The sequence below is a fragment of the Glycine soja genome, chromosome 12 (genome assembly GCF_004193775.1).
Source record: "Glycine soja cultivar W05 chromosome 12, ASM419377v2, whole genome shotgun sequence".
NCBI lineage: Eukaryota > Viridiplantae > Streptophyta > Magnoliopsida > Fabales > Fabaceae > Glycine > Glycine soja.
Window position 1 is genome coordinate 39,649,253 of NC_041013.1, and position 21,817 is coordinate 39,671,069.

At 31.6% G+C, this 21,817-nt stretch overlaps 2 protein-coding genes across 2 annotated transcripts; both read right to left on the reverse strand.

Moving 5' to 3' along the window:
- Nucleotides 1-5,052: 5,052 nt before the first annotated feature.
- Nucleotides 5,053-6,284, reverse strand: LOC114379623. Its single transcript, XM_028338309.1, has one exon. The coding sequence runs from the start codon at nt 6,033-6,035 to the stop codon at nt 5,598-5,600; it is 438 nt and encodes a 145-aa protein (XP_028194110.1). The 5' UTR covers nt 6,036-6,284; the 3' UTR covers nt 5,053-5,597.
- A 3,822-nt stretch (nt 6,285-10,106) lies between these two features.
- LOC114380466 (kinesin-like protein KIN-12E) lies at nt 10,107-19,862 on the reverse strand. The gene is made up of 22 exons (XM_028339541.1): nt 19,385-19,862; nt 18,967-19,122; nt 18,766-18,849; nt 18,427-18,546; nt 18,173-18,286; nt 17,827-17,919; nt 17,482-17,571; nt 17,304-17,374; nt 17,104-17,178; nt 16,918-17,005; nt 16,141-16,199; nt 15,832-15,895; nt 15,491-15,556; nt 14,834-14,989; nt 14,649-14,753; nt 14,139-14,374; nt 13,696-13,765; nt 13,555-13,599; nt 13,383-13,445; nt 12,585-12,650; nt 12,392-12,471; nt 10,107-12,165 (listed from the first exon to the last, which is right to left on the reverse strand). Exons 1-22 carry the CDS (start codon nt 19,649-19,651, stop codon nt 10,254-10,256), a joined length of 4,080 nt encoding a protein of 1,359 aa, XP_028195342.1. The 5' UTR covers nt 19,652-19,862; the 3' UTR covers nt 10,107-10,253.
- Between the last annotated feature and the right edge of the window lie 1,955 nt (nt 19,863-21,817).

Here is a 21,817-nt window from a genome sequence, read left to right on the forward strand (position 1 = left end):
TTGGTTGGACCATAATTATGATGAGGAAAGAGAAATTTAATCTATGAAACACACAGACTTTTCAAAGGTTAAAAAACTTTAATTGAATTAAAGGCCTGAGCCTTTAAGTCGCAAGCCACAAAAGGTACACCTAAAAATCAAACCAATAAGAATTAATCACACGAGTCCTTACCATCCACGCGCATACACCAAGCAAACTTGTGCTTTGGTCTCCAATTTAATACACATACAATAATTTCATAAAAAAAAAAAAAAACACTTTCAATAAATACCAAATAGCAAGGCCATTCTTTCATCTGATCACAGCTTGGAGAAAGGCATAATCCAATCAATAACCCTGTCATAACTTACACTAGACTAGACATTAGATCGATCTCTGGCAGTGACCTTACAAAGAAGTACTGATTTTTTTTTTTACTTTATTAGATGCATGGTAATTAGTACGATTAAACACACAAATGAACTCATAATTATGTTTATCAGTTGTAACTTTGGCCAGTATTAATAATACATGCCTGACTTTATGGGATGGACATCTTTGCCTCTCCCTCTGATTAGTCTAAATCATCTTTTACTTAGTCTAGTTTCTGGAAATTTTGCATGAATACCCAACCACCCAGTATTCCTAACTAACCTAGTTTTGACTTTTGATAACCAAATTAAAGTTATAAAACAAAATCGCCTTCCGTTTGAATCCGACGCTGTAAATTAACAAATTAATTGGTGTGAATAATTCAAACAGGGTAGTACCATCAAAGACCAAGAACCCCTTTATTAATTAAAAAATAAAATTTATCTTCCTGCCAGAAGATTACCAGAAAGCCCAAAAACAGATCTGCTTATTCTTGAAAATTCCAGAATCTTAAAGACGAAAATTAAGATTTATAACCTTTTTCAAATATATTGAAGAGAGGGTGGTATTGGAATTGGAATTATAAACAATTTTTCACTCGTAAAAGCTGTCAACTAAAGTAATTAGCCCCCTAATCAGCAAGCAAACAAGTTCCCGGTGCTAAACCTGGAATTTTAAAAGAAATACTAACTCAGTCAATTTTGTTTATGATGAATTTTTTTTTTGGCACATTCCAAATTTATGGATTAAGGACATGCTGTTCTAGCCTATTATGTCACACAAATTAAATCTAAGTTTGTTGGGATAATTCTACCAAACAAACTATGATAATAGTTGCCTGTATGATGTGTTGAATTTTGATGATAAGTAAATTTATTAGAATTGTTGACATTAGAGAACACACCTTCTAAGGAATCTCAACAAATTCTACTATGTGTGTTTTTGGTGTGATGGTGGTAGTACCAAATTTATATATATATATATGTTGTGTTCTCTAATTATTTTTTACAACCATCATCTCTAATGTGTCAAAAGGTGGAGTGTTTTGCATTGTTGTTATGTGTACTTAGACGGCATTGTGTTGTGCACTATCCTTATACGTACCTACATGGTAGTACTTATATATATTCTATCTACATATTGGAAGTATAGTTTAAAGTCTAGACCAACACAATTGATTCGTCCACGAACTAGTGGTCTAGTTAGATCAAGCTAGACATCGGGTTGATCATGCAATCAATTCGATGCAACCAGTTGACTTGATGAGATTGAAGAATACTCACAACGACATCATTTTAATATTAATGACTAAAAAACAAAAAAGGAAAAGGACAGCTTCGCGTCTGATTGTCTCATTCTTTCATAAATCTTAAAGATCCTCATTCATCACTCTTTGTCGTCAATAGTGTTCTTCCCACCATCATCGATGTTGTCCTTTGCCGACGTTGAACCTTTGTCATTTCCATCTCCTTTTATTTACATGCTTATGAATTATAATGTTTTCTTATTAATTTGTTGCCAATCATGTTTTATTCATTCTAGGTCCCCTCTTCGGTTGTACATTTTTGCTTTATTGTTGTAATGTGATTGTTGATTTGGTTTCAATGATTTTTGTTAAACATCTTGTGTTTAAGGAGTGTTTTATGCTTAATTGCTTTATGTAGTTGACATTGGAATTCTAATAATGAGTAGTGATTTTTTGGACGGCTTTTAAGACAAATATAAAATTTTCATATCTTTTAAATGTAGTTAAGATCATGTGAATTAATTAGTAATCCATTAATTTGATTATTGACCTAATGATCCAAATCCAATGCTTTCATCAGTTTTAAAACTATGGTTGGAAGGCTTTAGAGTCCGGTTAATTGGGCCTAACTCCGATGGACCCATAAGCTTTGGCAGCCCATTTAGGCAATGCATATGGTGTTGGTTTTGTCCTTCAAATCCCTATTGGCCTATGAGGCGTGGTGCCACTTATATTGGCTTATGGTTCAATCGCCTACTAACTCAGCCTTTGCTTTGCTTGGTGCTCCCGATTGGCCTACCTAGCCAAACGATTCATTATCAATATATATGATTTTAGTAAAAGTACTATATAAAAACATCCATCAAAGTATAAATAGTGAAAATATTCAAAATGATTCATGAAACAAAAAGGAAACAATAGTCAAATAGTTTGAAGTCATAAAAAATTACTACTTTTTTAGAAATTCAATATATCATGATAAGATTTTGCTTAAAATAAAGTTGTCTAACTCTTATAAATGAAGTCTAAAATTCCACAGAAAAATATAAGAAAAAAAATGAAAATAAATTTAAAATAATCATGCCAGTTCAAACCCTCCTAGTGAAATAAATTTTTTTCAGCCTAGTAATCATAACCCAATTTAGTTTCGATCGGTTAAAACTCATTAAAAGCTTGAAAAAAAAACTTTCCATTAATTTAGATTTCATTTTATAAGTTTATGTTGAATCTAGGTTTTTTTTTTCTAACCCACTAATCCACAACTTGCATGTAGTTAGGTAGTTCGTGAATTAATGTTCAGAACCTAATCACTTAGTAACAAAGACATATACTGTACTTTTTTTAAAACGAGAATATATATAAAAAGGTATCATAATATATTGTATCTATATTCATCCCTACATGCTCCTTGTTGATCAATAAGCGTTATACAAATATACAATGACGAATTATATTTCTACTCACTAAATATTTTTTTTCCCCTTATGTTTTCATTATATTACTTTCGTCTCACATTTTTTCCGTTCTCTCCCGTCTTGAACAAAATGTCAGTACAACATTTTTCTAACCATTGCAATGGGATAGCCATCAACCTTAAAAATGAATACTTAATTCCTCGCACTCACTTCAAAACCTTAATGGTTCCTTTTGATAGAAGAGAAAGTGGAAGAATAAAAAAAATAATTAACGAAACATTTTTTTCTATTTAGTTGCAGAGAAAATAAAAGAAAATTATTTTTATAGATAAAATTCAAATTTTTTCCTTTCATTTTTTTCTTCCTTCTCTTTTTTCTTCCTTCTCTGTTTTTCTTTCATCCAAACCATAAGTTCCATATGTAATATTTGTGAAATTTGAGTTAATTTGATAATCATTAACTAAGAATGATTGTAATTTTTTTTACTTTATCGTTGTTTTTAATAAAATAATAAAAAAATATCTTTGTAAATTATTAGCAGAAGTTAAGAGAACAAGATTTCAAGTGCTTTGGAAAAAAATTAATACAAAAATTTAAAGAAAAAATCTTGAAGAAAAAGTTAAAGATTGGGATAGCTCGCTTAATGCATTAGACAAGCTCAGCGCGTCTCCTCGCTTAACGGTCAGCTCACGCTTAATATGAAGAAAGCCCACAAAGAAATCCAAAACGCGCTTAGCGCGAGGTCGCGTGAAAATTAAGTTATCTTGCCTATAGAGGGAGTAGGAAGCAAATGAGAAAGATATATCCCTACACATCTACACATAGGGACATAGAGACTCAGAGCTCTCTCATAAATACATCCTAAGTCTGACCATCTTTAATAGGAAAAATCTTTTTTCTATGTCCATTATCCCCTTCTCTTCCCTTATCCATCTCTTTCCTTCTTCTATCCACATCAAAGCCCCTAAAGTATAAAGTGTCTCATGGTGATGAGAGATTAAACCCCCATTGTTGGGAGTATCCTCGCATACCAACTTTTGTAATATAGCTCTTTTTTATTATCTATTTAATGCAATCTTGTTTCTATTACTCTTTTCTATGCATAATTATTTATTATGATATGTTCATCCATGTAGTGTTCAGGGGATAATGCATTGAAAAATGATTATTTTCTAAAGAACTGAGAAAGAGTATCTAAATGAAATCATTGCTAAAAATAAATTAATATTTGTTTAGCCTATTTCATGCATATCTAATCTTACTATGATTTTTTTATATATATATTTGCAAAGAAATTTGAAAGAAAAGAATATTCTTTATCTCTTACTTATAAATTGGGTTTAAATCAATCTAAGTACAAATAAAGTTTATATGAATTCGACACTCGGACTTTCGAGTATATTACACTTGAGATAATTTGGTGCGCATTTGGCAATAAGTTAACAATATGACAATGACTTTCTACATAAGAAGACCACATTACACATAACACAACAATGAAAGCTTCATTCTACATACTCGTTCCGAGTACACCTACTACAAGCAAATAGTAATTCCAATTTCAAATACTTGTCATGTTATCAAAATAATATAGAGACCTGGTAAAATTAAAGATAGGGTCTTTAATTAAGAAATTAGAAAAAGAAAATATTTATTGAAAAAAGTATAAAAAATATAAAGAAAAATCATGAAAAAAATACAATTTTATGCATCAAATACAAATATTTTTTAATATTTTTTTAACCAGTATACTAATAACATTAGTTAACATAGTTTAAAAGATGTACAAGAAAAAAATGTTGGCTAAACCCAATATCATCCATAGTTGGGAAACCCAACCCGATCAGTGACTTGGTCGATGTAATAGGTTAATGGTTCAATTGGTAGATTAATAATTGGTTTGATTTGACCTGATATGTATTAAAAAATCAAAATTATATATGTATCTATTATATATAAGTATATAAATGACATTATTTGAGTAACAAAAGTTCATTCATACTTCAAAATCTAAAATAACAATTAATAATAATGAGACATAAAAACAAAAAGATGGATCATTTTTTTAAACCGACCGAGTCAGGTCGATCCAACCGAGATTCGATACCTAATCGATCAAGTCATCATAAGTCCAACCGGAATCCGATATCTAACCTATTAGATTTGACTAAATAGAATCCATCTAGTTAAGCCACTAAGGTTCAATTGAACCAATCTAATTGACTAACCCGAATCAGGTTTAACAAGTATCATCTATCATGATTGATCCAATAATAGAATCCATTGAGTTAAGCCACCAAGGTTCAATTGAACCAATTCAATTGACCGACCCAAATGGTTTCACAAGTATCATCTATTATGATTGATCCAATAATAAAATCCATCTAAGCCACCAAGATTCAATTGAACCAATACAATTGACGGACCCGAATCAGCTTTCGTATCATCTATCATGGCAGATTAATTATTACTGTCTCATGCATACTACAATCTAGGGAAATGAATGCGCATACATCCACGTCAGACTCCAAAGGCGTTCTTCGTTGAGTTCTCGTCGAATGGAAATGTGACACGTGTACACAAATCATGATTCACCAGTTTGTTGTTGTTGGTAGCGCTGAGAAGCGCTTCTCCAGAACCCGGTCCCGTTGAACTGGGCCCACATCTCCGCTTCCAACCTCGACGCCTCCAGCTTCTCCTCCGCGACCTCCTTCGCAAGATGATCTTCCAGTTTGGGCCCAGGCCCAGCATTGTCTGCGGTGACGGGCCCGTGATCCAAGAGCGCCTCGGTTTTCTTCTTTTTTTTCTGCAGAAGGCGTCGCTTGCGTTTGTGCATTGCCTTCTTGAGGAGGCACGCGGGGAGCTTGTAGGTGGCGAGTACGACCATGTCCATGACGGTGAGGGGCACGCAGCAGCACACCGCCGCGCACTCCGCCGTCGCGCTGCCGGCAACCTCGCCCACGCCGCGCCTCCCCCTGCGGCGGGTGACCGGCGGCGAGCGCAGAAGGACCATCTGCGTCATGTCGAGGAGTGAGAGAGGAGGGTTGAGGATTCAGAGGAAGAGGAACAAATGAAAGGAGGGATTTTGAAATGGAAACGGTTGTATTTGGAGGAAATGGTTGGGGGAGCTTGAATCAAGGGACTGGGAGATTTGTAGGTGAAAACAGAAAAAAAATGGTTTACAATTATGGAATTATGGAGTATGTATGTGCTATTATTACTATTTACTTTTCCTCAATATATATAATTACTCCCTCTCGGACTTAAATATAAATACACGCAAACAAATATATATAAATATTCAAAGACAAAATTGTAAACCCTTCTCATCTTCCAACCATTGCAAATTGTTACTCATCCGGCATAGAATAAATCTGTTTTTCTTTTTTATTTCTACAAATATGATTGTTCAATCTTTAAAAAAATTTAATGAAAAATTATATATATATATATATATATATATATATATAAATTAATATAAGTAATAATAATTTATGTCTGTTAATCAAGCAGTTGATACTTAAACTCTGATATTGGGTATTAAATAGATCCTATTAGAATAAATTTTAATTACTTTGACTAAATTTAATGATACCATTTCAAAAATAATTTCATCAAGTTGTGATTTTAGTTTCAATAATTTTTATTTTATTTTTTATAACAAGTTCTAATGAAAAATACTTTACGAAAAAGTTTTATTTTTTAATTATGATTATAGAATTAAATGACATTAATCAACTTTTTAATTAATATAAAATTTGTTATTTTTGTTTATATTTAAATCTACTATTTTACAATAATTTATTTTAACACACATTCAAAATGTTATGTAACTTATGTTATAACATTAATATTAGTGGTTCAAGTAAGATTAAGTCAAATATCTTTAAATAAGATTTGAGTTTGAGTCTTACTGATTAAATGAATAATTACATATCATTTTTTTTCAATTACAAATTCTTTTTATATGATGAGTTTATTAGTTTTTTTATAATTATTTTAAAATTATACTACCTTTCATATTCTTTTTGAGGTTTAATTTAAAATGTCCAATACATTTAATTATTTTTACAAAAGTACTTTTTATTAAAGTCAGTTCTGGAATGATAACATAATAGCGAGAGAAATATAATCCATTAATATTTAATTTGTTAGTTTTGTTTACAGATAATTTTACAAAAAATATATATTAATTTAGGATATATAGTGCTTTCAACTAAATTAATTAAATTTCTTAATTATAATAAATTAATTAATTTGACCTTATAATAAGATAAAAAATAATAATAATTTATTTTTTCTTTTTTGTACAATGATATTAATATGGTGGAGTATGGTTAGCAAATAGTCATGTCCACTAAACATGTGACTAAGAATCAATATATAACTCTTAACCAAAACATACCTTCGATTTGTTAAAAAAAATCCCAATTAAAAGATACTTTGAATTTACAGAAAATATCAACAATAAGGTTAGAACTATAACTTCATACAAATTATCTAAATTTATCACCAATAAACCAAATCTAAGGCCTTTTAATATTTGATTAGTTGATTATGTAAATTATAAAAAATAAACTCTAATTTATCTTAATACTATAACTATAATTATTATATGCTGTAAAATTATAAATTTTATAATAATTAATTGAATTTTTTTATTAGTTCTACTTTTTTCTTTCAACGAACGGTTTTTTTCTTCTTCTCAAAACTATATATATTCCGTCTGGTATTCATTTACTTATATTAAGCATAAAACATATATTAGATAATTTAGTTATTTATGATGCATTTTTAATTGCTTTTCCAAATGAAGTATAATTGATTAAATAAAAGTGATTTTGATCCTTCTTGTTTTCGTAGGGAGTATCTTGCCATAAGGCCATATATTTTATTTTTCTAAAAGGTTTGAATGTTTCTTTCTAATTCCGCGGCTGCCCCTTTGTACAAGTAAAATGGTTTTTACGCTTTCGTGTGAACGAATCAATTTTTCTAATAGCAAGAAAAAAAAATCAATTTTTCTAAATCACATCTCTTTCTCTACTTCTCTTAAAGAAGAAAATAAAATGTCGTTCAAATTTTCAGAAGAGCAAACATTATTCCCTTCAATACAAATTATAGCTATTATGATTCTTGACATGTGCCATTCGTCAACTCAAAATTTGGTTTACAGATAAGTGATAAATATTTAGCATGTGGGATCAAGTGACCTAACCGAAACACACATAACATTTAAACAACAAATTCAAGTAATTATTTTTTTTTCTTGTAGTTTTCTTTTATCCGTCATAGAAAAATCCTCTCATAATTATTGAAAAAATAATATAAAATTATTTACGTGCCTTTATCTAACAAGTTAAATTCTAAGATAATTGATTTACGGCATAACATTAAAGTTTCTATGAACATGTGATTTAAAATTAAATCTCTACAAATATATCTATAATAAAAAGAAATTAAATTTCAACATAAGGTGTGTAGGTACGTTTTTGCATTATTCATACTTTAAACTTAAAAGATCCTGCTTAAGAGGATGTGTTGAGATATCATATAAAATATATAATGATTTACATTTCTTTTCCCAATAGTTTAAATTTTTTAGGATACAAAGCTTTTAAATCACGATGATAATAAAAAAATGTATTATTTATACATTTGAGTTGAGACTGAGACTGATAGGCCACCCACTATAACCCACAATCTGCACAATCTTTTAGTAACAATTTTTTTAAACTCATATGGATTTATGGATTATGTAATATGTAAGAATTAAAAGATTAATGCTAATTAAATGATCCATTTAATTGTGGGTGACTTATCACTAATGATTCATATAAATTATACAATCTGTATGACTCATAATGAATCACGTATGAGGTATATAAATTATGTAATTTATAAAAATGAAAAATAATTAAAAGCATTTTTGAAATTTTATTTTAATGTGGGGTGCACAAAGTAGTGCATAAACAATATGTCTGATATACCTAGACCATTTAATAGTTGGTCAAACATGTTTTCTCACAAACCCTTGTCATTGTAGACATTTTACGGACTTTTTTTATGCCTTAATTTAAAAATGTCCTTTCAAACATAAGATTAAAAGTTTTAATATAAATTGTTTTAGAAAGTGATATAGAACTAAATATATTATTAAGAGTTAAATATATTTTTAATTCTTTAAATTTAAATATTTGTATTTATAAGTCTTTAAAAAAATATTTTGAATAGTCTCTCGAATTATCAAAGAATTACTTTTAATTCTTTTCATTTTTATATTAATGGTGTCACAATGTGACAATTTATCACTGTAAAAAATATTTGTTTTAATTCTTCTCAAATTTTCAAAAAATATTTTTGCTTTATCAATGTGACAATTCAATTTAATTTAAAAATATTTTTGTTTTAATTTAATTTAAAAATATTTTTGTTTTAATTTAATTTAAAACATATTTTTTTAATTTAATTTAAAATATATATAAATATTTTTGTTTTAATTTAATTTTAAAATAATTTATGGCATTTTAAAACTGTTTTTAAAACAGTTAAAATATTTTTATATAAAACAGTTAACTTAATTTAAAAATAATTTACGACAATTGTACATTTATTTATTTTTTCTCTTTAAAATCATACGAGTCAAACATTTTAGTTAGAAATTGATTTAAAAAAATAAAAAATAAATTTTTTCGGTTAAATGTCGTTAAAATTGTGAAATGGTGAACATATTAAACAAAAATAAACTAAAATTAAGTTTTCAAAAATTTAAGAAACTAATAAAAAATAATTTTTTTAGAAAATAAAATAATTACTCAAATTTAAAAGATTAAAAACATGTTTAAACTTATTTATTAAAACTAAGACAATTGTACGATACTTAACTTTTAATATTAGAACATACTAATTTTAATATTATTTTAATCATGTCATGGATTTAATTTAAAACTAATGTCAGCTTACACTCATTTCTTCTTTTAGTCAATTTTTTAGACCATTCTTTCTTCAAAAGTGGGGTAATCAGTTTCAAGTGAGAGATCAGATTGGAAAGACCATTCTTTCTTCAAAAGTGGGGTAATCAGTTTCAAGTGAGAGATCAGATTGGAAAGACAATATATATTCATTCCCCAAAATAAGTGTTAGAACAAAAATTTCAATCTGGTTCTCAAGCAGAACCAAAATGGAAATTAAACAAAACATGCTACAATACACAAATGGAGAATTAATTACAGAAAGCAACAATTTAGGTAGCATGGGAAATGCCTTCCAGCAACAATTTTGTATCGAAAATTGTTGCCCGCAGGTTTTGCATCTCCTCCTTCAGCTTCTCAAACATGCCCGAATAAGAAATAGAAGAAAGGACATTGTTCTTGTTGTTGGCAGCAATGATCCTGGCTGTCTGTAACTCTTCGGCTCTTATCAAATCTATTTGCAATTCTTCTCCTAGAATCTTTATTTCAGCCTCCTTTAGATCATAGTCAAACACATATTGCTGGAGTTCAATGATCATATGCTCAATTTCAGACATACCATTATCTCTAAACTCCAAGAGCATCCCTTTTTCTTTCATCACACGTTGAAGTGCAAGCTCCTTCTCCTCTGTGTTCCTCAAACATTGCTTTATTTCCAGTTGAACAGCTTGTATCTGGCTCTCTACATTTGCCTCCTTCTTGTTTAGATTCCCCAGTTCCTTTCTTGTAACCCCGAGTTTTTCTAGAGAGATCTTCATCTCTGCTTGCAGTTTTGTTTTCTCTTCCTCTAACTTAAGTAACTCGGTAGCTTTACAATTAAGATGCAAATTTTTCAGTGCGGAACCAATATTCTGTGTGTTTTCAACTGCAAATAGAACCTTTTCACCTTCACGCTTGCGATTCTCTTCCTCCAATTTCGATTTGATGCATGCAATATTTTTCACTATTTCAACTTCACATTCTTGGTTCTTCTTTTGAGCATTCTCCAGTCCCTGTTTGGAAGCTTGAAGAGCAGCCAATTCACCTTTCTTTTGGTCAAGATGAGATGTCAAGTCGTTCACCACTGCTCTTGCCCTTGCTTCCCGTTGCTCAAAGTAAGAATATGTTGAGGAGAAGTTTGATAATGAATATTTGAGTGCAGAGAACTTTTTGTTGACTATTGTTCTTCTTTCCTGTGCTTCAGAAAGCTGAAGTTTCAAGGATTCAAACTGCTGACGCTTGACCTGAATATCTTGTTCTGTGACCTCAATTTCTCTAGAGAGCTCATCAACCTGGGCCATTGCTTTTTCAGCACAACCAAGTGAAGCTATAGTCTTGACCGCATCTGAGATATGTTCATCAACTCTTTCAAGCTTCTTTGTAGCACAATTTAATTCCTCTGTTAACTTTGCTTCGCTGAGATCAGATACCTCATATTTCTTCTCAGAGTTGACCAGTATATCAGCCCCATTGTCATCCTTTAAAAGCTGTTCCTGTTCATGAGCACCACACTCGATGTCCATATCAGATCCAGATGTAGAAGGTTCACATTCACTTTCATCTCTACCCTGCACTTCCTGGGAAACAGTTTGTACTCTTGAGTCTCTTTCCCCACCATCAACTTCAACAAGCTTCTCTGGGAAGTCCATATCTCCTTTGGTTTCAACTCTTTCATGTCCAAAACATGAAAGAGTTTTTTTTATTTCATCCCTCTCCTGCATGGCTCTTTCAAACAAACTCAACAGCTTTTCATTTTCTTCATTCATTTCCATTAACTGATGCTGGAGATTCTCAACCACTCCTTTCAACTCAGTCTCCTCTTTTGTTGTTTCAAGAGAATAGCAACCATTGTCAATCTTGGAACCAATTTCTTGACCATCCTCCCCTTTATTAACATTTCTATTATTGTTCTCAGCAGCAGCTTGTTCATACAATTCAATTAGTTTACTATTATCCTCAATCAAGGCTTTAAGTTTCATCTTGAGTTCATCATTCTCCTTTGCCAGCATAATTGCTGTCTCATGAGCCTCTGCTTCTCTTTGACTAGCTGAAGCTATAGCATCAACCATTGCTTTCAACTCCAGTTGGTCATTGCTGTTAATGACAGGCATATCAGTTGTTGATGGAAGATCCATTTGTTCCTTTCCTTCATTAATTGTTTGGCATTTCTCTTGTTCTAATTTTGCCATCAAATCATCAACATGGCTGCAAGATAAAATTTAGAGGATAAATTTTAAGCATTGTTTGTTCATGATGAACAACAAAAGAGAAATACGCGTCTATGCAGAAACAATATGAACAAAGAAATATGTCGAGAATGACCTTTAGGCAAAAACTATATCCAAATAATGATCAGAAGAAACACACAACCCCCACATAATTATACATTATTTATATGAGAAAAATGAGAGTGCGAGAGAGTAAACAGCACCTTTTTAATTTTTCTTTCTCTTCAAGGCAAACCTCTAGCTTTTTGCAAATTGTATCCATTTCTGCCTGGTTTTGTATAGCCTGTCGTAGATAAAACATATCAAGTCAGAGAGAATGTGACAGACAAATGGACTAGTAAGTTGAATAAAGTTTTTTTTTTTTAAAAAAAGAGTACAAACAAGTGTGATCTAGACCTGAATCTTGAGAAACTCATTTTCCTCCCTAAGCAAAGACTGCCATCGTGATTTTGGACTTGACTCCTAAAGACAAATATTAATAAGAATTAAATAGTTGAATAAGTCATATTCACAGAAAATTTAAAATGCAAGCACAAAAAATTACAAACAACTATAAATGTAAGATAATTAAGCAGAAAGACATTCTATCTTTTTACACATTGAATATCTAAATAATTACTAGGGCTCCTTATTCAATGACTGGCCATATGACAATGATTGACATATGGACTGAGCTTCTAGAAGATCCACAATGTGATAATAGTGGTAAATGAAGAAAAATAGATGATTTAGAGTTTCCACCCTGACCATTTCTAAAAAGTGGTAAATGAAGAACATGAAGAAACAAAATGTATAGTCTAAACTGCATTCCATGTCTACCACTACCTACTACTAGTTGAGCGCCAGTATTATTCATGTTAGATTTAAAACACACTAATTGAGATGGGCCTGTTTTTCCATTTTCATGAGATTCAATATATGTCCACCAATATTTATACTGGAAAGCTTAATTTAGCAAGATTTGATGACAACACCAAACTGGTAAATTATGTTGATTTCAGAAACTTAGATAAAGACTCATGAAATTTATACAGTGGGTCACTGAAAAGTGACTGCTAATCTGAAAACCTGATAAATGGGCACAATCAAAATCAGATTCTAGGTTCTAGCTTACATCTATGTTGAAGTAAGCTATTGTGACATTCACTGCTTCAAACATGAATATGGATGCAGGAAATACTATATCATTCTTACCTGTTTGGAGATGAGATTACCATCATTATGTACATCTTCCATCATCAAATCAGAATTTGTTTTCTAACATTCGCAAAAGACAAAGAGGTCAAGATAGGAGTTTGCAGTGCCTTTTATTCTAGACACAAGAAAAAATTATTACACTAAAAAAAGTGAAAACCTGAACCCTTACCAGATCTGTTTCATGCATAAATTTCCAATCTAGTGCTTCCAACAACTACACATACAAGTGAAAGGAAAAAAGAAAAAAGAAAAATCAACATGAGAGGGATTGACTGAAAATTTTACAAAGTACAAAAGCATCCATTCATACCTTGTTTTCCAATACCATGATTTGTTCACTCATCCGTTCTCGTTCACCTTCCATACAAAATGACTTTAACCTGTTTTGAAGATACATAAGCATTAGCAACATGACATTATGGAAAACATGTATATCACAGAAAAGTCACTGGTAATCTAGCTAGCACTAATTTGTTGGAGAACTTGGACTGGTTGGTTGACTAGTTTCTTTTGAGTTTGACAATACCATAAGGCTGTGTTCTTGCCTCAACTGATTTACATATTTTCATATTTGTGGATATAATAGGCAATGTATATATTGTTCATACTGGAAGATTGATTTTTGGTCATAGAGTAACTATGCCACTTCCCAACCTTTACTTTAATCATGAAATCAAAGTGAGTTACTTTTGCATGCACATGAATAAAAAAAAAGCAACAAAAAAGTATTTTAGCTGTATCAATAAAACATGCCTTCTAATTTCTTCTTTTAGCTGCAAATTTTCCATAGCAAATCTAGTTGCTTCATTATTCCGATCCACCTGGGCCCGCAAGACCTCAATTTCCTTCAAGTGCTCCTCTTTTTCTTTTAGCAAGTGTGTCTCCGCTGAGATCTTCTCAGAAGCAACTGTTTCTAATCTTTTTATTCCAGCTTCTCGAAAACGTAGTCTCATCTTCAAACTTTGTATCTCATCTTCTCTTTGTTTCACCTAAAATCATCCCATATTTTCAATCATTTAATTCATCACAAAAACATCAAGAATTATCATTATTGATAATTCAACAAAAAAGAGTGATTATAAATTAAAACATTGAAAATACTAGAATGGAGCTCTATGACAACAGACTAAATTGATAGGTGTTTCTCATATATAATTATAAATTGCTACTTATAGGTCAAAACTTGTTTATTCTCTCCCTCATTAATCAATCATTCAAAACTGATAACAAAACAATAAGAAATATATGGCTTTTCAAAGATACCAGCTTCATGGACGCTTGAATTTCATCTCTTAGTGCCTGTAATTCCATCTCTTTGTCCTTTTCCCTTCTAAAGGCCCCAACAAGGGCAATGTCATAGTCTTTTTTCTGCAAAAAGAGAAAGATGCTTATCAGTAAACAAGGTTATGGGAGACTGAATGATTTCTTGGACACAAAAAAATATCAACCTGAGATATCCTTTTAACAGAGGTTAATGGACTGAATGATCCTTGCACACCCTCCCACTTAAAGGATCCAGGAGAACCTGGGAAGCTGACAACTGAAATGTCATTATCCTGAATTTCTCCTCCACCAACTAGACCACGCAAACGGGATACTTCTTTCTGAAACCCCAAAAAAAAGTTACAGTACAAACCAGCCAATTTAGTAATTTAGTAGATATCAAGGCAGAAATACAAGTTGTAGGAAGCTTTTCCACTTCCCTATAAACAGTAGGTGAAAAGTAAAAGTAAACTCTTGGTCAATGTACTTTTCTAACAAGAAATTAAGTATTAGGTAATTATGTACAAAGACTCCAATTAAATCAATTAATATTCTTGTAAATTGATGATGGCATGAAATTTAAGATGATTTAGCTATTCCATTGGCTTTCAAAGTACAGACGAAAAGTGAAAGCAAACTCTTGCTCACTGTCATAATTCTCTGATAGGCAATGCAATAAGCATCTATAAAGGCATTAATTGACTCATAAAATGATGAGCCACTAATATAACTAAATTACTTAGCATACCTTCCCTAGAAAATGTACAGAAAAAGTGCCGCCAAACATTTTCTATGTTCAGAACATATATACCAGAAGAAAGAATAAATCAAATTTAGAATACCTTAAGTTGTTGAATTTGAATTCTCATGGCAATGACATCTCCAGATGCATCCTCGTTTACAATTGCCTGGAGAAAAATACATAATTATTTAAATAGAAATTATTAGAAATGTCTACACAGATCACCCACATACCGAAACAGTTTAATAAGCTCTAATGAGTAAGATTGATGTGTTAAGATTACTCTACAAAAGCTTCTATCTTTCTCTTGAGTACTAATCATTATTATGTTTTTTAAATTAATAACAAACATAGAATAAAACACAATGTGCTAGTCACTTGTTTTTGGTAGAAAATAGATGCACACCAATATATAAACACAAAAAGTATGAAAAGACATACATTGTTCTTAATAAATTTGGCGCGTTGTGCAAACTTCAATGTGCTTAATGTCTCAAGTGAACAACTGCAAAAGTTACCAAATGTCACTCAAATATAAATATAAATGCAGTTAACCATATACAGAAAAGGAAAATGATAAATAAAAGAAATTACAGTAAAATTCGTCAAGCAACAGTGAGGTTTAAATTCCATTTATGACAAACAAGCATTGGAACTTGCTCATTGCTGATTTCCCCAAATTCTTTAAAAGAAACCAAGTCCTCATGCAAAGATATTTAATACAAGCCTAGAGGAAGGAGGTTCACTGACCAAATGGAGGGGCTTATATTTGCAATTATGATTGTTTTTGAATTCCCTCCAAGAGAATCCTGTAAACAAAAAACAGAATACTGATCAGACTTAATTGATAATTGGCAGCTCCTTATTTATAAAGAATTCAGACAAAAATAACAACTTTTTCCTAAGATTCATTTATAAATTATTAATTTTCCAGTTAAATACATGCTAGATGTTTCAATTTTCAAAATACTATTAGGCCAGAATATCACAAGGATCATCCAATCGGAATATTTTAAGTAACAGACTAACTAATATACTTGTGACTATTATAAATTGAACATAAAAAATATCCTAAAGATCTGTATTTCAGGTGCTTTCACCCTATAATGTTGCATGCGCAGTTTCCCGTTCCACTTCCACAACAGATAGGAAAAACAACTACCAAGCATTAAGCTTCAGGCAGATAGCTGAATCTAGAGCCTCTTTATTGATAATTAATAGGTTTGATAATGCAAAAAAAGGTCTCTTAAATAGTAATAAGGTGCAATAATTATTTCATAACCAAACTTATTATTTTCTAGTTACTTCAAACTTATAAAATTAGATAACTTTTCTAGTTACTTCAGTACTGCTAAAATTAGGTGTGATAATTATTTCATATCCACAAACGGTTTTGCAAGACAAATATTTCATTCTATAACACTGATATCAGTTGCCACAAATGTCCAGAGTCCAAACACTGAAATCTAATTGGCAACTACAATTTACCACCTAAGCAACATGAATTTAGAAAATATCAGTACCAACCTGAAGTAAAAATGTAAGCTTTGAATCACGGTATGGAACATGGTGCGACTTCCCATTAGATATGCTTACTAGGTTCATAATCACAAGCCTGCAAGTATAATATTATTATCACCTACAATGCTATTTTTTTAACCTAATGCCACAACTAATATAACAATATTAATATTCTCAATGAGGATAACCAACCCTAAGGTTGAAAGAGATTTGTTGATATTAGTGGCTTCCTTGAGGCGTTCCCCTTCAGCACCAGAACTCTTCTGCCTATCATCACAATGGATACATAATATTATCTATATGAATGTTAAATGAGGTAAAATACTTCAGACTTCTTTCTTTGCTCGTTTAAATTATAAAAACAGAAATACACACTCTTAGGAATCAATTACCTCTCAGATCCAGCCAAATCAACAAGATTAAGTCGAGCATACCGAAAGTGAGTCACTCCTTGAGATTCCCACTAAAAAAGTAGTTAAATAGAATTTTATCATGATATACTTGGAAAACATAATAGTTTAGTATTTTTTTTCATGAAATAGGATTAAAAAAACATCAATATTGACTCACCTGACTCTCAATGATGCAAGTAAATACACTATGAGAACGACTGCTAGCACGATTCATGTTAGTGGCAGCAACCTTTCTGTTTGCAGCTCCCTAAATAACATTGTTATTTTCAATAAGTGCCTATTAACTTAAAGTTGTACTGAAAAAGGGTAAGGTTCTGGGGGGAAAAAGTGACAAATAATTTCATATAGGCTATTTTCTTCCTCAATTTGGATGGAATTGCAGATGCCAAAAAATGAAATAAATTGGTAGAGTTACAATCACAAACTGAAAATCTCTATAAAAAAAATCAGTACAATAAGTTAAAAAAACAAAAATCAAGAACGAAAATGAAGTATTACGTACCTGAATAAGTAGTTGAATGACTTCTCGAGCATAAGTAACTTCTGTTTCCTTAAGATTTTCCACATAAACTCCTTTCTTACTGTCTTCTCTTATCTACCACACAGATTTACGATTTAAAATGCCTTTTACAAACACTCAGAGAAATAGTAGCTCATACTATATTCATATATTATTTTTCTCAGCTTTAGAAGATGAACCCCCAAACAAAATCACTTTTGCTATTGATTAATTGTTAGAGCTTTTGGGAACAAGCAAAAGGAGAAAAGAGATCCAACAAAAACCACACACACGATTTTATATTTGAAGGAATTTCTAAAACATTCAATGAATGAATAGTAAGCCTTACCTGCAAATTGTTAGATGATGGGTCCAAAAGATCAAGGATCTGTTCATTGTATATCTCCAAGAAAGAACATTTGCATGTGAATTTTAACTTTTCATCTCTTCGAGCCTCTTTTTCCTGGCATATTACAGCAATACAAGATTACAGACTTAAATTAGAATTTCACAAATATAAATATACAGGAATAATTATGCTGCAGCATAAATTTATCTTAAAGTTATCATTGTCCAAATTTAAGTGGTACTTAACCAGTATACCTTTTGAATTCTAGTAAATAAGTGCTCAAAAATTCTTGGTGTCATCCCACAGTTGACACTGTGTCTTCTAGTTCCCCCCTCAATGTCACCAAGCATGGTGTGTGTCTTCCCACTTCCAGTCTACGAGCAAAACCAATTATTATTAGTGATCACAAAAGTACTTCATTCTCATATTCTAAACAAGAAGAACAAGTCCAGATAAAACATAAAATTTCCTATTCAAAAAACTTTACAATCAGTACTGTTCTAGAATATACTCTAATAATACAAAGCAATGCTAAACAAACTAACTGGAACAACAAGTCAACAAGAGCAGGAGCAAGCAAACCAATGACTCACTTGACCATAAGCAAACATGCAGCTGTTGTAGCCTCCCATGCAATTTTCTACCATTGGCAAACCAGCTACTTTAAAGAGATTCTCCTGTCATATCAGTCATGTAAAGTCTGAGAACCAACAAAGTTTGTACAACAATTCCAACAAAAAAAAAATATATTATAGAAACCACTATATGAACAAAATTATCCAAACAAAGTTTACCTGGCTAACATTCTCGTCAGCAACAAGATCAAAAGTAAACCGCGACTCGGGATGCCCAGTCCAAGTAATCGCCTGACTACTCTCTTGCCTAACGCATTTTCCATACCCTTGCACCGATATTTCAGAGTTGCTAAGAGGACGCATTCTAATTATAACCTAGCTCACAAAAATAAACCATATCAAATTCAATTCCCTTAAATCAAACTATAAAAAAACACAGAAACGTAAACCTAATTAAAAACAATTTTTTAAACAGTTAGTAATTACACTACTCAAAGAAAAAAAAACAATTATAGTCATGAATTTGGGTACTTAACAAACAAAGGAAAAATCATTTAACCAGCATTACTCTGAAAACACTACGAAGCTTCAAATTAGATCTTGTGAACCTGTATGTGAACAATGTACTGAATTATACCTGTACATTGTGATCTTTCCAGAAGGAAGGGTCCTCGCCGAATTCAAAGCTCTGAGATGAGGAAACGGCGGCGCTACTCGGTCCGACCACACTTTCGTCGTCCCAATCGCTTAGGTTTCGGACTATGGAGCTTTGCGAGAGAGTGTCTTTGACGGCGGATTTGAAAAGATCCGGAGTGTTCTGAACCAGCGAAAGCGATTCGGAGGGATGGTCGTGGAACCCGAACCTGCTCTTAATCGCACTCGCAGCCTCAGATAGGAACGCCATTGTGCAGTGAACGCTGAACGGTGACGATGGAGAATTTGCGAAAATGGATGGAGTGGAGTCTGTAATGTGATAACGGAAAGAGAGAGGGAGAGATAATTGGGATTAGAAACGGGAAGATGGAGAAAGAAAATTGAGGAGAGAGAAGAAGATTCTGTGATCGAACGGTGGATATTGATTTAAATTCAAACTATACGACCGTTGTTTGTTTGAGATCCGCGTTTCAAATTTTCGAAGATAGAGCCAAGAGAACCTATTCCTTCAATTATTTTATTTCATGTTTGGTAGGGAGCCATGAAAAAAGATAAAAGTGTGAAAACCGAAAATTAACAAAAGAGAGAATAAATATGAAAGATTTGAATTAAAGTGATTTGATAAGTTAAACAAATAATTTCATATAAAATAAAAATGTATTGTTATTTTTATTTATTTATTATTAATTTAAAATAAATAATAATAATAGGCTCCATTAGGTCTATGGTGTCTTTCGAATTTATTCTTTAGCAAAAACATATGGCCATAATTGGTTATATATAACATAACTAATTATGACATGAGAGAAGTGCATCATTCGGGTAAAAAATGATGTTGTGGGTTTTTTGTTTTACCCATATTTCCATATATTTTTTCCTTCCTTTTACAATGAAAGCCTATGTTATGAGATTCATTGTTTTTTTTTTCCACTCTCTTTCATTCCTTTCAAATACATATTATTAGAAAATATAAATTTAGCATAACTATTTAACATTAATTTTAATGAAAACCGATATTAACAAAACCACAGTAACATTTTTGTAAATAAAGTGTCACTATTAAAATTGGTTATTGTAAAATTGATATTGTGTGTGTTATGTTAACATCAGTTATTTGAAAATCAATGTTGTGTGTGTTATGTTAACATCGATTTTTTATAAAATTAATGTTATTTTTTGCTTTAGCATTAGTTTGTCTAAAAACTGATGTTGTCAATGTGACACCCTCTACCCCTCACATATATATTAATAAAGGAATAAAAATTCAAATATTAATTAAAAGTATTTTTAAAACATTTTTAAATACAAGCTTTTCAAATGGATAAAAGGCTCACGTTCACTTTCTTCTACATCATATTCAAACTTGTCCAAATAAATAATAAAGTCATCTCGACTCAAAGAAAGTCATATAAGTCTCATACAATTAATATAAAACCTATATCCTAATGTCACATCCTATCAGAGCGTGGTGTTCCCGTGTCCTCTAGCATGAGGTTCTTCATAGTCATCCACCTATTCATCTGCTCCCCCGAACACAAGTTCAAGATCATCACAGGATCCAAACACAACAACACACAGGGAGTGAGTTATCACATTCCTAACTAATAGAGAAACAAGACAATTAAATATACATATTATATAAATGAGATACCACTTGCTTAAACATAGCTCACGTAACTTCACCACTTCGTCATTCAAAATTCACTTTTCAATTATCAATCACATTACACAAGAATCCCACACTTCGATCAAGATATAATAACACATCAATTAGCAAGCATATGCAATAGTTATGCTAAGACTCAATTCTATATGTAATGTGGTACCATGTCAGTGAAAAACCACCCTGGGGCGCTTAGGAGTACATAACAAGACACACCACACAATGGGTTTGTCAGGTCACTCTCACTAAGTAAGATCATAGGGAGACCAGTCAGGGTCACGATGTTTTGCGAGAATGCTCCAACCATATGAGATCAGCATAGGCTTAAAGGAGCACTCAAACCCGGTGACCCCCAAGGCCTACACTCCGAAGAGTCCGTCAGGGCCTCTCCCTCCTGATTCAGGTCCAACCCCTAAAATAATTTTTTTTACATGCAGACACTGCTCATGAATTATACAATACTCACGACCTTACACTCGTGTTTTAAACACGTTCAACACAATTGCGCTACGATTTAACACTGGTTCCTAAATAGGAAACCTACATTTTCTCTTTAACACTGCGCATCAATGCTTTTCTCAAGATAACGCTGGTCGGGTATTGTACAATTCATGGCTTACAACACAAGTAATTTCACATCAAGTGTTAACTACACACTTATCCACAACTAGAACTCATTCACAATTTCACATCTCATAGTGTCACAATCCACCATCACATGTTTACACGTATCTCACAAATTAACACATGTTC

Excerpts from the sequence above, each read along its gene's own strand:
- LOC114379623 (XM_028338309.1), bottom strand. The coding sequence starts at position 6,035 with ATGACGCAGATGGTCCTTCTGCGCTCGCCGCCGGTCACCCGCCGCAGG.
- LOC114380466 (XM_028339541.1), bottom strand. The coding sequence starts at position 19,651 with ATGGCGTTCCTATCTGAGGCTGCGAGTGCGATTAAGAGCAGGTTCGGG. Across the intron at positions 17,179-17,303 it reads GATTTGGCTGGATCTGAGAG|GCAGAAGAGTTCTGGTGCTG; the intron begins GTAATTGATTCC and ends TTGTGATGATAG. Across the intron at positions 12,651-13,382 it reads GTAATCTCATCTCCAAACAG|GAGTCAAGTCCAAAATCACG; the intron begins GTAAGAATGATA and ends ATTTGTCTTTAG.